The 15,818-nt window shown below is 58.7% G+C and overlaps 1 protein-coding gene across 1 annotated transcript in view; it reads left to right on the top strand.

Annotated features, from left to right (window-relative positions):
* CHERP (calcium homeostasis endoplasmic reticulum protein) overlaps positions 1–15,818 on the top strand; it is a 19,128-nt gene continuing 3,310 nt past the window's right edge. Inside the window, exons 1-12 of the mRNA XM_068979436.1 lie at positions 1–74; positions 385–558; positions 5,116–5,300; positions 6,343–6,480; positions 6,738–6,889; positions 8,506–8,617; positions 8,712–8,801; positions 10,029–10,287; positions 11,325–11,500; positions 13,048–13,483; positions 14,339–14,577; positions 15,466–15,599. Of these exons, the coding sequence (XP_068835537.1) occupies positions 50–74; positions 385–558; positions 5,116–5,300; positions 6,343–6,480; positions 6,738–6,889; positions 8,506–8,617; positions 8,712–8,801; positions 10,029–10,287; positions 11,325–11,500; positions 13,048–13,483; positions 14,339–14,577; positions 15,466–15,599 (2,120 nt within the window). The 5' untranslated portion in view covers positions 1–49. The remainder of the gene's footprint in view (positions 75–384; positions 559–5,115; positions 5,301–6,342; positions 6,481–6,737; positions 6,890–8,505; positions 8,618–8,711; positions 8,802–10,028; positions 10,288–11,324; positions 11,501–13,047; positions 13,484–14,338; positions 14,578–15,465; positions 15,600–15,818) is intronic.

The raw sequence follows: 15,818 nt of genomic DNA on the forward strand, positions 1-15,818 counted from the left end.
CTGGTGGGCGATCGTGAGGCACCGGAGGACGTTCCCCGCGGCCGGAGCCATGGAGATGCCGCTGCCGCCAGACGGTGAGGCCCAGCCCTGACTCGGGCCCCGTTGATCTCCCCCCGGGATCCCCAGCTGGCCCGCCCCGCCTCCTAGGGTCCCCGGGCCTAGGAAGGGGCGGGGCTCGGCCTCCCGGGTTTGCCCGCGGCCTCTCCCGCGGGTCCTCGCATTCCCGGCGCGCGCTTCTGGCCCCTATCGGGACCCGTACAAGGGTGGCCTCTCCGGGGCCCACCCCTAGGGACCCCGACCGGCGGACGCGGGCTGGGAACCCAGGGCCTCCGGATTTGGGCGGTCCTCGCTGACGCCCCGTGTGGCCTTTTCTCCGTCCTCCAGACCAGGAGCTCCGAAATGTCATCGACAAGCTGGCCCAGTTCGTGGCTCGGAACGGGCCCGAGTTTGAAAAGATGACGATGGAGAAGCAGAAGGACAACCCGAAATTCTCTTTTCTGTTCGGAGGCGAGTTCTACAGTTACTACAAGTGCAAGTTGGCGCTGGAGCAGCAGCAGCGTGAGTCCTCTCCAGCTCTCAGGCCGCCCCCTCTAGCACTTCCTTTCTCCGATTCCATCTCGGCTCTACCACAAAACGCCTTATTTGGGGTCGCATGCTATTTCTTTGTGAAAAATGGGTTAGTTCGGCATGTATGATCTTTTCCGCTGTTCCTGGAGTCCTGCAGCCCTGAGGCTGCAGGGTCCGAGTGTCATGGAGAACGAGGTTATTGATCTTCCTTCTGGGCTCGGAATCAGGGATTCCTGTTGTTTTGCAAACATGATGACTGATGTCACCGAGTAGAGTGCTTCAGTGTTTTACAGAGAGGAAGTGATAGAAGCCAGGCTGAGTGGGACCCTCCGGACGAATACCGTCCAGCCCTCTTTGCGGGCTCTCTGGGGCGTCCAGCAGGGTTTTTGTGCATTTCTGGTAGTTGCAGTCCAGATCAAAATGAATTGTCCTGTGGACTTTACTACTTGGCAATTGTTTATGTTCACTGGTTTGTGCTTCAGGAACCCAGCCTTGCCCTTAAAGAGTTTAAGATGGAGTTTGTTATCACAGCTAGCCTATGAATAACAAATATAGACACCAGATAGATAGTCCCTGAGCTCACTTCTGTCTTGTTCAGTAGCAAATCCCTAGCTTCTAGATACCGTTGTGTTGTAGATTGCCAAGCAGTTGGACATTGAAAGGTGAATGCTCCCCGGACTACAAGCTCCTTGAGGCCAACCAGACCTTGTTTGGGACATTGCTGTGCCTAATAGGTAGCATGTAGTAGGTGTTCTTATGGAAAAAAGTACAGTGGCTTGAACAGGCCCAGTGTGTTTTGAGAGCCGAGAGAGAAACCAAAGCGTAAGAGATCCAGCATGGCACCTAGATATGTGTAGACAGGAGAAGAGTTTGCTCTGGAGTGGGAAAGTTTCCAAGGGAAAGTTTGGGTTTTCTTCCTTTGTTCAGGGCTGCTTTTGGTACCTGTTTAGGTTTTCATTTGTTTTAATATTTATTTAGTTGTGGTTCGTGGGCTCCAGAGCTCAGGAGCTTGGTAGTTGTGTTGTGAGAACTTAAGTTGCCTGCGGCATATGGGATATTAGTTCTTGACTGGGGATTGAACCCACATCCCCTGCATTGGGAGGTTGATTTTTAACCACTGAACCACCAAGGAAGTCTTGCTTGTTTAGGTTAGAGATATGATTAGGGGGGGTCTGTTGCCTGAAATTGTAGGCAAAATGTACCCATTTACCTGTGTGTTTCTGGAGCAAACCGTTCCTTAGCCTCAGCCCATCAGATTTGAAACCCCTGGTATAGGCAGTAGGGAACCACTAGAGAGGCCAGAACAGGAAGAGGTGGCTTGGGTTTGTGTGGCCTATGTGGCGGACAGGCTGGGGTGGCATGAGTGGAGACCAGGACCAGTGAGGCAGCTGGTGATGTGGTCTGGAGTAAGCCAGTGAGTTGCATAGAGAAAGTGGGCCTGGGGGCAGCTGGTGATGCGGTCTGGAGTGGTCAGTGAGTTGAGTAGAGAAAGTGGGTCTGGGGGCAGCGAGGGTTGAGGGGTAAAATGCATGAGCTGAACTGCCAGGTGGATATTGATGTGGGTGACATAACGGGGCAAGGGAGGACTGCGTTTGGGTGACCATGAGGCGAGAGATGCTTCTCCTTCAAGGGGAGCCCACTCCCACTCTGGAAGGTCAGCAGTAGGAGGTGGCTTGGGACTTGATGCCATAATGTGGGGAGCTTGGGGTGCTTCTAGCAGGCGAAGATTGGGGCTCAGGGAATCCATTTTGCAGGTAACAGTATCTCCGTTGCTGTTAAAGTCTGTGACAGAGTTAAAACCAAGTAGAAATTGAGGAGACGAGAGTGTTCAGACAGAAGATGGAACCTTAGGAGGGGTTGAGGAGTAGTGGGAACAGAAGCTCAGGGTTCCCAAAGCCCAGAGAACGAGTGATTCTTGGAGTGGCCAGAAGTGAGGGTACAGAGCAGGGAGGGCTAGCTTGCAAAGGACTTAGAAATTCGGGAAGCTCTGGGGAAGCTCTAGAAGGGTTCCAGTACTGTGTTCTGGAGCAGGGCTAGCCATTATGCAGCCAGCCTGGAGGTTTGAGAAGACTGAGTTCCGGGACCGCTCAGGAACCACACCCTACAGACTCCTACACCCTACACAGCAAACTGGTTTTGTTTTTTTTTTCCAATCTGTTGCAGAAAGTACAGTTTTGCAAAGTACAATAAAAATGTGAACTTTTACGAGAGTTCCTGGTGGTCTAGTGGTTAGGACCTCAGTGCTTTCAGTGCCGGGGCCCGGGTTCAGTCCCTGGACAGGGGGCTAAGACCCTGCAAGTTGCACGGCACAGCCCCCCAAAAATGTAAACCATGGAACATCGAACTGCCTTTCATGGCCAAACACTCCCCTGCTATTTCTGTGCTTGTCTCGGTGTCACCTGGGGCTGGCCCCTTGGACCCCACTTGTATCAGCAGCAGTACGGCCATGGGATAGAGAAGAGGAAAGCGGGCAGGACTGGGTGCAGGGAAACCAATTCCCGGGGTGACGGGTCAAGGCAGAGTAGTGGCAGTGATGGCCGCGCACAGTGGTGTGTGATCTAGAAGGGTGGCTTGACTGCGTGGGGTGCAAGGGGGAGAGAGGTGCACGAACTTCGCTTCTGGCTTGGGTGAGTGGGCGTGGCTGTGCCAGCCATGGATCAGGAGTGGGGCTTTGGAAGGGGTGGGGCACGGGGCAGGAGGAACCGTACCTGTTTGGGGCATCTGCGGAAAACAGTGGGTGTTTGGTCTAAGGCCTAAAGCCTGAGGAATCCAAGGTGCCACTGGTAGATTTAGGGGTTATAGAGCAGTGGTCCCCAAACTTCATGGCATCAGGGACCAGATTCATGGGAGACAGTGTTTCTGCAGACGATGGTGGGGCAGGGGGACTGGTTTGGGATGATGCGAGTGCCTTATACTTGTGCACTTTATTTCTGTTATTACTACATTGTGATATGTAATGGAATAGTTAGACAACTCACCGTAAGTAGGTCGTCAAGCAATAGATTATTCTCATAAGGGGCTCGCAACCTGCATCCCTCACGTGCGTGGTTCACAGTAGGGTTCATGATCCTGTGAGAATCTGATGCTGCCGCTGATCTGACTGGAGGCGGGGCACAGGCGATAATGGGAACGACGGGGAGCAGCTCTAAATACAGCTGCAGCTTCGCTGGCTCGCTGCTCACCTGCTGCTGTGCAGCCGGGTTCCTCACAGGCCGAGGGCTGGAGGCTCCCTGTCGTGGAGTGCAGATTGGAACTGCAGCCACAGCAATACATCACACTCCCCTGGAGCCTTGCTCAGAGAGGAGAGTCTAGTTCACAGTCCAGGCATCCAGCATGTAAGAGTCGGACAGAGGAAGGGAACGGCCACACCGGCCACATGTGACAAGGAGCCGAGACGGGGCCATCTGACTGAGTGGGGATGGCTGCAGTGGCTTTGGGGGTGGGGTGGGCAGGCAGAGCCCAGGCCTCTGTGGGTTGAGATAAACGGGAAAAGAGCTGAAGATGAACTTCAGCTGTAAAATTGTTGGATGGGGAGGCACAGGCTGAAGGGGGAGTTTGTAAAGATTGGAGACTCCACCGTGACTAGATGCTAATGGGAGGAGCCAGTAAAGATAGAAAATGAAAGAGAGCAAGGGGACACATTTGCTGAAGCAGCGAGGGCTGTGATCCCGACTGCACGTCGGGGTGATCCCATGGGGTGCAAGGGCCCTGGGAGCAAGGACCGGAAGGCCCACCTCAGACCTAGGCGCCCTGTGCGGGCCCTGGGCAGCACGCTCCACCCCACTGTTCTTTCTTTGGCTGGCCCCCCTGAGGGTGGGACTCAGAAGGGCTCCAGCAGTGTATGGTCCTGTTGAGACCAGATGAGGCCCAAAGGCAGAGGCAGCCATCTGTCCAGGGACCCTTCCCCAAGTGCTCCCTTCCTGCCTTATCTGGCAAGGTTCGGGGCCTGCACTTGCCCATCCTGTCTCCTGCCGGCAGGACGGGGCGGCCTACACTGCCTCCATCTGGATTAACCCCTGAATGCAGAAGAGTAGAGTCTGTGGAAGGGCAGGCGAGAGGCCCAGTGTGCAGAGGCCGGCGCGTGTGTCGGGTCGCTGCCGCGCTCCTTCCACAGGGCCACGGGTGTGTGGCCTTGCTGGTTGGCTCTCCAGAGGCTCAGTAGCTTTGTTACCTGGAAGGGAAGAGTAGACTGGGGGACAGCAGGCGAGGATGCTCGGGGTCAAGAGAGCCCCTTGCAGAAGGACTGTTTGTTCAGGCCCAGGCGAGGGTGGAAGGGGGTGGCTTTGGGCTTCTGGGCTGAAGGACCACGGTCAAGGCCAGATGGTGTTAGCTGGAGAGTGGAGAGATGACCATCCCAAAGGTCTCCGAGGAGAGGGCAAGTGGAAGGGGCCCAGGCCCTGTGAGACAGGGTGAATAGCTGGGACAGGTCGCAGGGGTCCTCTGCTGGGGGCTGAGTGTACGGAGGGGAGCTGCCCAAGTGGCTGCCAAGGGGATACCTGGGCCCCCGCCGCCTCCTCACAGGGGCTGCCTCTCCTCCTCTCCTGCCAGTCATCTGCAAGCAGCAGGCCCCGGAGCTGGAACCGGCTGCGACCCTGCCTCCCCTGTCCCAGCCCCCGCTGGCCCCCGCGGCGCCCGTTGCGCCAGCCCAGGGCACCCCGTCCATGGACGAGCTCATCCAGCAGAGCCAGTGGAACCTGCAGCAGCAGGAGCAGCACCTGCTGGCCCTCAGACAGGTACGGGCCTGCTCCTCCCGCCCCGCCGCTCCTCCCGAGGGGCGCCTGGCGCTCCCCTCTGTGCCTCGGGCTTCGCGTCTGCGCTGAGGATGGGGCTGTCCCGTTGTCCAGCGCCTGGTGCGGGACAGGCGTCGCTCCTCCAGCGCTGCTGCCGCCTGTGTGTGCTTAGCTCAGCCCCTCACGCCGGACCCTGAGGTTACGTCTCCTCCCAGTGAGCTCGTTGCGCGTGCCCCCATCATGCTGCAGCAGATGCTGACAAGTGAGCCTCACGTAGGAAATGGTGTGATGGAGAACGCCAGATGGCCTCTGGTGCCATTGGCACAGTTCTTGCCAATTAGGCGGAGGCTCTCGTGAGGTGGACCTTTTTCTCCCAGTCCATCACAGTCTGGTACTTTGGCCAGATACAGTAGGATGAACTGCCGGAAACCCGAGGATAAAAGGACACTGAAATACCAGCCCCGGTTTTTTTACTGGAGTTGAGATGCAAGTTGATGTATTAGAAACAAAATACTCCAGAATGTTCACTCTCAGTTTGCACATGGAACTCTTCACAAACCGGGCAGTCTAGCCTCAGCCAGCCCTGGGCGGACTGCTTGTGCCCCCGCCGTGCTGGGTCTCAGCCACACCTCAGTCTGCCAGTGTAATGGGCAGAAGTCTGGCATCGCGTGTTAATTTTGGACTCCTGGTGGCCAGCGCGATGGCTCTGTGTTTCTTTGACTGGTGTCTGTTTATGTGCGTCCTCCCCGCGCCTTATTCACACCTGCCACTCATTTTTCTTTCTTTTTTTGGCGAGTTCACACGCAGAGGCTCCTTGTTCCTCTGGGCCTTAGGCTTGCCATCTGTCGCCTCTGGCGGGGCACCGTCTCCCTCTGTGTCTTGCCGGGCTTCACCCGCTGCCTACTCTTGTACTGTGGCATGACTCTCCGATGCTTGTCTCAGGCTTCCAGTGTGAATGCTGGGGGCGGGGCACGGATGGGCCAGCCTGGGCGTGCCTGGGCCGGGGTCCCTCCTCACGTAGTCTCGGCGTCACCCGGCCTTCCAGGAGCAGGTGACAGCAGCCGTGGCCCATGCACTGGAGCAGCAGATGCAGAAGCTCCTGGAGGAGACGCAGCTGGACATGAACGAGTTTGACAACCTGCTGCAGCCCATCATCGATACCTGCACCAAGGATGCCATCTCGGTGAGGATGGGGCAGGGGTGGGGGCATACTCTGGAACCTGGTGCTCCTGATGAGATGGGGGCTCCCACAGCCTGTCTGGGCCAGGGCTACCCTCGGGCACCCCGTTTCTCCCTCCGCTTTCTGCCTGAGCACTTCCGTGGGCTCTCCCGCCGAGAGAGAAGGAAGGTGGGTGGAGATCCCTGGGCGCTCCTAGGCGTCCGCACGCCCTCGACCTGGGGAAGCCAGCCCCGCTTCACCCGCTGTCCTGGCTGTTGCAGGCTGGGAAGAACTGGATGTTCAGCAACGCCAAGTCCCCGCCGCACTGCGAACTGATGGCGGGCCACCTCCGCAACCGCATCACGGCCGATGGCGCACACTTCGAGCTGCGGCTGCACCTCATCTACTTGATCAACGACGTGCTGCACCACTGGTGAGCGCCCGCCAGCCCCACCGTCCCCCCGCTCCTCCGCCCCCTCCTGGCCGCTGCTCTGCCCGCAGGAGCCCGGCCTGTCCTGGGGCCAGGGATCCCTCTTCTAGAGGGTTGGTCTGAGCCACAAGCCCCCACGGGGAGGACAGCCCCCCACCCCCGTCCCCTCACATACACCCCTCGGCCCCTACCCTGGACCCTGCACCCCCCCGAGGCCACTGTCCCCTTGTGCCTTGCTTTCAGGGCAACTTCTATGTGTTTTTCAGCGTCTGTTGGCTGCCTTGTTCATACCTGCCACTCATTTTTCTTTCTTCGCTGTTCTACACACACTCCATTGCCCTGAATGCACTCTGCTTCAGGAGTCTTCCCATGGGGCCTCCTGGCTAATCCTGTGTCCCAGCCCAGAGACTTGCCTCCCCTCTCCACCCAGCCATCCTAAGGCCGGGCCAGTATGTACTTCCTCATGGCGTTTCTGGTGTCTTAGGACAAAGGTTAAGTCACGAAACCAATGCCTGGGCCAAAGATAGGTGGAATCTCACAGGGCTAGTGAGGCTAGCCTGTCGCTGTGAAGACTGGCTGCCACATTTGACCTTGAACTTGACCGGCTAAAGGGACAGCTCCCATGAGGGCAGTAGGCGCAGATCCGGCTCTTGCCCACTTCCGCCTGCATGCAGCTGGCCCGCCACTCCCTGCTTCCTGGGCCACGTGGGCAGTTCCGCTTCCACTTCGCGCTCCCTGCCTTACCTTCCCTTATTTCTCTGCCGCTGGGAAACTAGCAGCTGCTCGGAACCTTGTGTGCCCTTCTGAACCACCAGCCGCTCCACGGACTCAGGGCAGCTCGGCAGAGACAGCCCTGTTTCTGGCACTTCTGCAGCCATGCCCTTCCTGAGCCCTGCTGGGAAGCCCAGTGCCGCCGGCCCTGTCCTCCTGCCTGGACTGCCCTCCCCCATCCTCAGGCCCTTGCTGCTGTCTCTGGGCTCGCCTCTGGGAGGGGCTCCAGCTGCCCCCCTTCTTTCCCAGGCTCTGATACCTCATTGTACAGCCTGGGGAGTCCCCATACTCACTCATGCTCAGAGTGTACCCGCAGCCACCCCTCACCTGCGCCCTGCCCCCACTGAAAGGCCACCTCGTCCTGCAGACCTGATTCCTAGGCCCCTTGACAGCCCACGTGCTCCCTCGTGGAAGGTGGGGTCCCAGCCCAGATTGCCTTGTGCAGAGAGGGTGGCTGTGCTGAGCAAAGCTTCAGGGCCTAGGCCCCACACCCACAGCAGCACCAGCCCAGCCCTTGTGGGCGACAGGGCCTCTCAGCAGCCCACGTCTGGCAGTCCTCAGGCCACGCTGGGAGGGCAGGGTCGTGGTGCTGATGAGGGGGCCGGGAGGACAGGCTGTGCTCTGAGAGCCCCTGGGCTGTGTTCTTTCCCACTGCCATCTGTCCGTCTGTCCCTCGGGCCCGGGTGCCAGCATGGCTCTCGTGGGGGGCCCAGCCCTTGTCCCGGCCAGGTTGGGGGCCCGTTTCCCCGAGAAGGCAGAGGGGGCTGTGGCCGGAGCCGCAGTGGTAACGGGCGCGTGGCTGGGTCCCGCCCCAGGGCCCTGACGCGCGGAAGGTCTCTCCCTCACAGCCAGCGCAAGCAGGCCCGGGAGCTGCTGGCCGCCCTGCAGAAGGTCGTGGTGCCCATCTACTGTACCAGCTTCCTGGCCGTGGAGGAGGACAAGCAGCAGAAGATCGCCCGGGTACGCGGGGCAGCCGGGCGGGGCGGGGCGGGGCGGGGCTGGGGGCGTGTGGGCTCGTCTCCCCCTGACAAGCATCTCCCTTCTCCACGTCCAGCTCCTACAGCTCTGGGAGAAGAACGGCTACTTCGACGACTCCATCATCCAGCAGTTACAGAGCCCGGCCCTGGGGCTCGGCCAGTACCAGGTGTGCACTGCTCCCTGAGGTTGGGGGGCTGGGTGGAGCCCTCGGGGTCCTGGTAGCATCTTCCAAACCCAACTCCCAGGGGTGCCCTGGTGTGGTGGTGAGCGATGGGAGGCAGGTCTGAGGAGCAGCGCTGGGGCCCACCCCCTCCACAGCAGCCAGTGAGCTCCCCCTGAGGGAGCCCGCCAGGGTGTCTCCTGGTGTGCCATGACCAGGCTACCTGGCATAGGCCCTGCTTTCGGGGGTGTCTTTGGCCCGCCTGCCCTGGTCCTCCAGGCATGATATGAACGTACGGAAAACCTTGAATAATCTAGGCTGAATGGTCATCGTGTTGGGCACAGGGTCCCCTGTGTGCTTCTCAGAGGGGGCATCTGCTCAGAGGACAGGGTCACAGGGCAGGGAGAGGAGGGCCAGATCTCCTTGGTTCCCTCTGCCGTGGCTCTGGCATTGCCACCCCAGCGAGAGCTGTCTGGATAAAAGACACCGCTCACAGCCCTGATTGTCTGCCGTGAGGCGTCGTCTTCCTGCACATCGAGAAGTGTCGGAAGCCACATGTTGACTGTTCCCCTGTGGTGCTCCTGACCGCCGCCCTCCCTACAGGGGAGACGCTTTCGTGCCCAGAGAGGCAAACGACGAACGTGCATCTCAGACTGCTAAAAAATTTTATCCACTATTTTTTGTTGCTAAATAAGAACGGTCTCACATCACCATACCACAGTGATACTCCCTGCTTTTCTCTTCTTGAGTTGGTGGCAATAGCTCATGGTTACTAAGCCGCCCTGGTCCTGTTCACTGTATTATTTCCTAGTCCCCAGAGGTAGGTTCTGTTACTGTCCCATTTTACAGATGAAGAAATCGAGGCCCCCAGGGAGGTAGTGACTCATTCAAAGCCATATAGCCTGTGAGCCCATCCTAGGATGTGTGTCAGTGGTGGCATTTTAATGTGTGTGTGTCAGCCTAGGGCATGGCCGTTCTTGTACATTCCCTTTGTGAGGGAATTTTAAGCTACTACAGCACTGATCGTTACCACATTTGGTTAGACTGAGATGCTCTGTGCTTGTCAAGCCTGAGTTGATTGTTTTACATGACAGTCCCACGTCAGCCTTGGATCCCTGGACCTTGCTGCCCACAGCATCGCCCCAGCCTTCTGGGTGCTGTCCCTATGCTGCTCCAGAGGGTCTCGGACCTTGAGTCCCACATGCTGAGTGCTGGCTCCATGCTCTCCCCCAGGCGACCCTCATCACTGAATACTCCTCAGTGGTCCAGCCGGTGCAGCTGGCCTTCCAGCAGCAAATCCAGACCCTCAAGACCCAGCACGAGGAGTTTGTCAACAGCCTGACCCAGCAGCAGCAGCAGCAGCAGCAGCAGCAGCAGCAGCAGCAGATCCAGATGCCACAAATGGAAGCTGATGTCAAGGCCACGCCCCCGCCACCTGCGCCGCCCCCAGCCCCCACACCCGCCCCGGCCATCCCGCCAACCACCCAGCCTGGTACGTGGCATCCTCAGCACCCACCCGCCGGAGGCAGCCTCCAGAAAGCAGTCTTCTCCCCCCAGGAAGGGCTCGGGTTCTGTAGTCTCAGGCCCAATCCTAGGATCAGATTCTAATCTACTTAAAAGCACTAGGCAGATGATTTCACGGTTAAATGCAACCCAGCCCTTACACCTGAGACAGTTGTATACAAACCATCCCAGAGAATGGAGAGGAAGGCTCTCTAAGTCATTTTCTAGGCCAGGATAACTTACACAAGATCCACGTGAACAGGGAAAGAAGTTTTTTTAAAAGATGTCAAGTACCTAAGAGAACCGATGGAGTAGGATTATTAAAGTCTAGGAAGATCTGGGTCTGTTGTGATAATAATTTAGAAAAATGTTAATCCACTGTCACTTCTGAGCGGAGATGGAGCAACAGTAAATAAAGTCTCAGCAAGTGAAGTCTGGCCAAGGATTTAAAAGGTACATCATGATCAAATAGGGTATGTTTTAGGAATATGTAAGGGTGGTTTAATACTAGAAGATCGAGACGTCCCTGATGGTCCAGTGCCTAAGACTCCGTGCTCCCGATGCGGGGGCTTGAGTTACATCCCTGGTCAGGCAACTAGGTCCCACATGCTGCGACTAAAACCCAGCACAGCTAAATAAATACAAAATCTTTTTTTTTTTTTAATACTAGAAAATCTAACAGAATAACAATTGGGAAGAAATGATTTTTCAGCTAGATGCAGAAAGTGTATTTAACAAAATGATGATAAAAATTTTTGAGTAAGCTAAAGTCAACATGGTATAGCAGTCAATAAGTAGGATACTTATTGTCGCGCTTTCAAAGAAGAGAGGTGCGTATCCCGAACAAGTCTTCTCCTATCTGTGCTGCCTTCCCCAAGGCAGTGGCAGTTTTCCATGGGGTCAAAAACCAAGGGTTTTTTGGGCAGTAAAGCCCAGCCTGGCTAGGCCCTGGGTGCTTGCTGAAGATCATTTCGGGTGGTGCTTCCTGCCGCCCCCTTCTCTGACTGCTCTTTTGTCTGGTTCTAGATGACAGCAAGCCTCCCATCCAGATGCCCGGGTCTTCCGAGTACGACGCCTCAGGAGGGGTTCAGGACCCTGCCGCCAGCGGCCCCCGTGGCCCTGGGCCTCATGACCAGATCCCACCTAATAAGCCCCCATGGTTCGACCAGCCTCACCCCGTTGCTCCTTGGGGCCAACAGCAGGTATCTCTTAGAACTTGCTGCTGGGGTAGGTGGATGGCAGGCAGGTGGGTGCTGGCCCCTGTGTGGGTTCATGGGCCTTTAACGGATTCTGCCGCAGGGCACGGGGTGGCGGGGGCGGCCAGAGGGTGGTCCTCTTCCCAAGGTGTGGGGATGGAGCTGGGGAGGAAAGCGGGGCCTTTGCATCCTTCCTGGGCGCTTGGGTTGCCTGGGCTTCTCAGTCACACAGGCCGCGCGTTCACGTGAATGCTCGGAAGGTTCACCATGTTGAGCATAGCGCAGTGATGTGCTTCCTTCCCTTTTTAACTGGTTCGGCCAGCAGTGTCAACATCTCATCACCTTAGAAAGAACCTGGTGCTTAGAAAGGGAAGGGAAGTGAAAAGCGTTCAGCCACCAGCGTTTTCTGGGACTGGGACGTTGGTCCGTCTCTCCCTCCAGGTTCCCTGGAGTCAGACTCATAGGCCGGGGTGGGTGCACTTCATCCAGCAGAGCATGACTGGCAAGCAGCCCACAGTTTGCTGTCCAGGTCCAGCTCTGGGCGTCCACTTGCCTGTGGGCCAGCCATGCTGGGTGTGGCCCTCCCTTGTGATCCTGTATGGAGCTGGGGGTGTGTAAGGGAGATGGCTCTGGGCTGACTAGTAAGGGATCATGGCTGTGATTTGCCCCCCTTCCCCCAGCCCACCCTCAGCTTCACGAAGGATTGGGTATCTGCACAAAGTGGCCCCCATCTGTAGGTGCCTGCGATGACAGCCAGGTCGTGGGGACCCTCTCATGTGGGGGCGCTTCTGCCCATTTGGTTGATGCAGAAACAAATGTGCCTCAGGTCTCCTGGCTCAGTCTTTCTGTGGACCAGCAGGTTAGGCTCACAACAGTGGGGCTCCCTCACTGAGGGCCAGCAGTGTGCCTACCGTCCATGGTAGGACACCTCGGCCTGGCCCGGCCGTGTGGTGTCTTATACGTTTTGAAATAGTTGTTATGTTGAAAATCTGGCTTTGGGGCTTCTCCCTCTGGGCAGCCTCACGCTGGCCCTGAGCCTGGGCTGCGGTCCCAGCTCGGCGAGTGTTGACAGCGGCAGCCGGGCAGGTAAGACAGTTCCTGGAGGCAGAGCAGACGCTGACACAGGACGAGAGAGCCACGTCGAGGAGAGGCGTGGCAGAAGGGGGAACAGGCAGGCAGGGTGTGGTCAGGGCAGGGGTTGGCCACAGGCCCCGTGGCTCAGCCTGCACCCCCGGGGAGCACTGGGGAAGCACCCCTGCCCTGTGCCGCTGAGGGGCTCACGGACGGGTGTTCGTCCCACGGCTCCTGTCAGGCACGAGGTTGGGGTGCTCCCCAGCCCCAGTGTGGGTGCAGCATTTGAGATTCTGGGCCCGGGGTGCCGGCAGGCACCTCACATCCTACGCCCAGGTCAGAGTGACGTGAAAGCGGCCGTGCCCAGCTGGACTGTAGGCCTGTAGCTCAGGTGCTGGGCTCACGGCTACCCACCTTGCGGCCGGACACCAGTGTGCATACTCGGCACAGGCCGGGACTCACCTCTGCTCTTTGCTTTGCAGCCTCCTGAGCAGCCCCCCTACCCACACCACCAGGGCGGGCCGCCCCACTGCCCACCCTGGAACAACAGCCACGAGGGCATGTGGGGTGAGCAGCGTGGGGACCCCGGCTGGAACGGCCAGCGTGACGCCCCCTGGAACAGCCAACCTGATCCCAACTGGAACAGCCAGTTCGAGGGCCCCTGGAACAGCCAGCACGAGCAGCCGCCCTGGGGCGGGGGCCAGCGCGAGCCACCCTTCCGTATGCAGCGGCCGCCGCACTTCCGCGGGCCCTTCCCGCCCCACCAGCAGCACCCGCAGTTCAACCAGCCGCCGCACCCCCACAACTTCAACCGCTTCCCGCCCCGCTTCATGCAGGACGACTTCCCCCCACGACACCCCTTTGAGCGGCCGCCCTACCCTCACCGCTTCGACTACCCTCAGGGGGACTTTCAAGCGGGTGAGTGTGTGAGTGTGAGATCACCCTTGAGGGGCGGGGTCCTCCCTGGGGCCAGTGGACACATCCTCAGTTGTCGCAAGATCCTGAGGCCAGCTCACTCACCAGCCTGCCCTGTGACCTGGCATGCCCTGAGCCAGGGTGGCGGGCGGGAGGGGTCAAGGGTGACAGAGAAGCCCAGCCCAGGCCCGGAAGCAGGGGGCAGGTGGGGGCACCTCCTACACGTGGGCTGGCTGCTTCTGTGTTTCCTTAAAGAATCTCGTTTCTACTCTGCTTCTGCCTGGATTTTCAGATCCATTCTTGACGATAAGTTGAGCTGGGAAACCAGTAGGTTTGTTGCTTACGTGAAGTGTTCTAGGGCTGCTCTAACAGGGCCGTGGGCTGGGGGCCTCCCACAGCAAGGAGTTCTCCACAGCTAGCTCTGGAGGCTGGAGGTCTGAGATCAGGGTGTCAGCTGGCTTGGTGTCTCCTGGGGCCTCTCCTGGTGGCCCGTAGGTGGCCGGCCTCTCCCTGCATCTCCTCTGTGTGTTAGTCTCATCGTATAGAGATAGCCGTCAGTACTGGATCAGGGCCCAGTCCCAGGACCTCCATTCCCCTGGATTAGGAGTGAATTTGCAGGGGCATTTGCACAGTCCAGCTCATAACGTGGCTCTTTGAAGGTTATGTGGTTTCCCTGTGGCTCCTTCTTTTACCCCGGAGGTCTGTTAGGTGCAGCTGTGTGCAGGACAGGCCACTGCCAGCCCCAGCTGCTCCTCGGGGCTGTGAACGGACCAGCCAGGGGAAGGCGCTGGGCAGGTCTGCTGGCACTGCCCAGCTCTTGACTTGCCAGCAGGCCTGAGTGCAGTCTCTGTTCTGCAGAAATGGGACCCCCTCACCACCACCCTGGCCACCGCATGCCTCACCCTGCGATCAACGAGCACCCGCCTTGGGGTGGGCCCCAGCACCCGGACTTCGGCCCTCCACCCCACGGCTTCAATGGGCAGCCCCCCCACATGCGGCGCCAGGGCCCTCCGCACATCAACCATGATGACCCCAGCCTGGTCCCCAACGTGCCCTACTTCGATCTCCCTGCTGGGCTCATGGCCCCCCTCGTGAAGGTAACGTTGCAGAGCTGAGCACCAGGCTTTGCTGCACATGCTTGTTCTCCAGGTGGGAAGTTCATGGGTAGGATCCATTTCCCACTTGGCTACAAGACGTCGTTTCCCAGGCCCCTGTCCCCCTCATTTCCTGCACCCCAGTGAACTTGACTAGCTTGTCATTAGGGGTGTGTCTCAGTTAACGACCCTACTTTGCATGGTCACACGTGGCCGTGAGCAAGGCCCGTGTCCCTCTGCTCCTCTGAGCGTCTGTCCAGGGCTGCAGGTTTGGTTGCTGCTCGAGAAGGCTGGGCGTGAAGGTTGGGGGGCGGGGGGTCCTCTTGGTCCCAGCCTTGGAAGCCCCCTGTCCAGGGACTGAGGACAGGGGTTTCTCAGAAAAGGAGTGGTCAACCAATCGAGCAAGGCAGGAGAGGGGGTCAGAAGGAAGCCAGGGCTCAGGGCACTCTGGTCATTGCCCCTCCCTGGAAGTTGAGACATGTCACACGGGGGCAGCTTAGAGGGCCAGCAGGGCTGCCCTTGGGGTAGGAGCTGGAGCAGAGAAGGGGCACAGAGCAGGGCCCAGAGGTGGGCATTTGGGCACAGGTCAGTGGTCGGCAAGTGAGGGCTTCTGGGGTCCACGGAGTGTCTGGATAAACAGGGTCTCTGCATTTTTGGTAGAGAGAGAATTCTGTAGCTTTTCTCAGCTTCTTCATGGAGCCCTCAAGCACCCCATTCAAGAACTGAGTCATTGGTGTGGCTGAAGCCCTACGAGAAGATGGGGTTTCCCAAGAAGGGCTGCCTGAGGCACTCTGATGCCCAGGACAGCTGTCTGCTGCCCCGCGGTTCCCCAGATGGGATGGGCCTGGGGTGCTGAGGCAGGGAGCGGTGACAGCATGTTTTCTGCTGCAGCTGGAAGATCACGAGTACAAGCCTTTGGATCCTAAAGACATCCGCCTCCCACCCCCCATGCCACCCAGTGAGAGGCTGCTGGCGGCCGTGGAGGCCTTTTACAGCCCTCCCTCCCATGACAGGCCCAGGAACAGGTATGGCGCTCCCGGAGACCCGCCAAAGGGCTGGCAACAGGAGGGGAGGCTGCTGTCCCCTCCCAGCCTGTTCTCCCGGGTCTTTCTTCACCAGAAACTCACAGCAGGCACACCTTCTGCCCTGGGGTGGTGTGAGGAGCTTGACTAGGAGGGCCCACTTCTCCCCCAGCTCGCGTGTCACACGTGCGGTGCTCTAGACAAGCGCTTATCTCGGGGTGG

Source organism: Capricornis sumatraensis, chromosome 9 (genome assembly GCF_032405125.1).
Source record: "Capricornis sumatraensis isolate serow.1 chromosome 9, serow.2, whole genome shotgun sequence".
Classification (NCBI taxonomy): domain Eukaryota; kingdom Metazoa; phylum Chordata; class Mammalia; order Artiodactyla; family Bovidae; genus Capricornis; species Capricornis sumatraensis.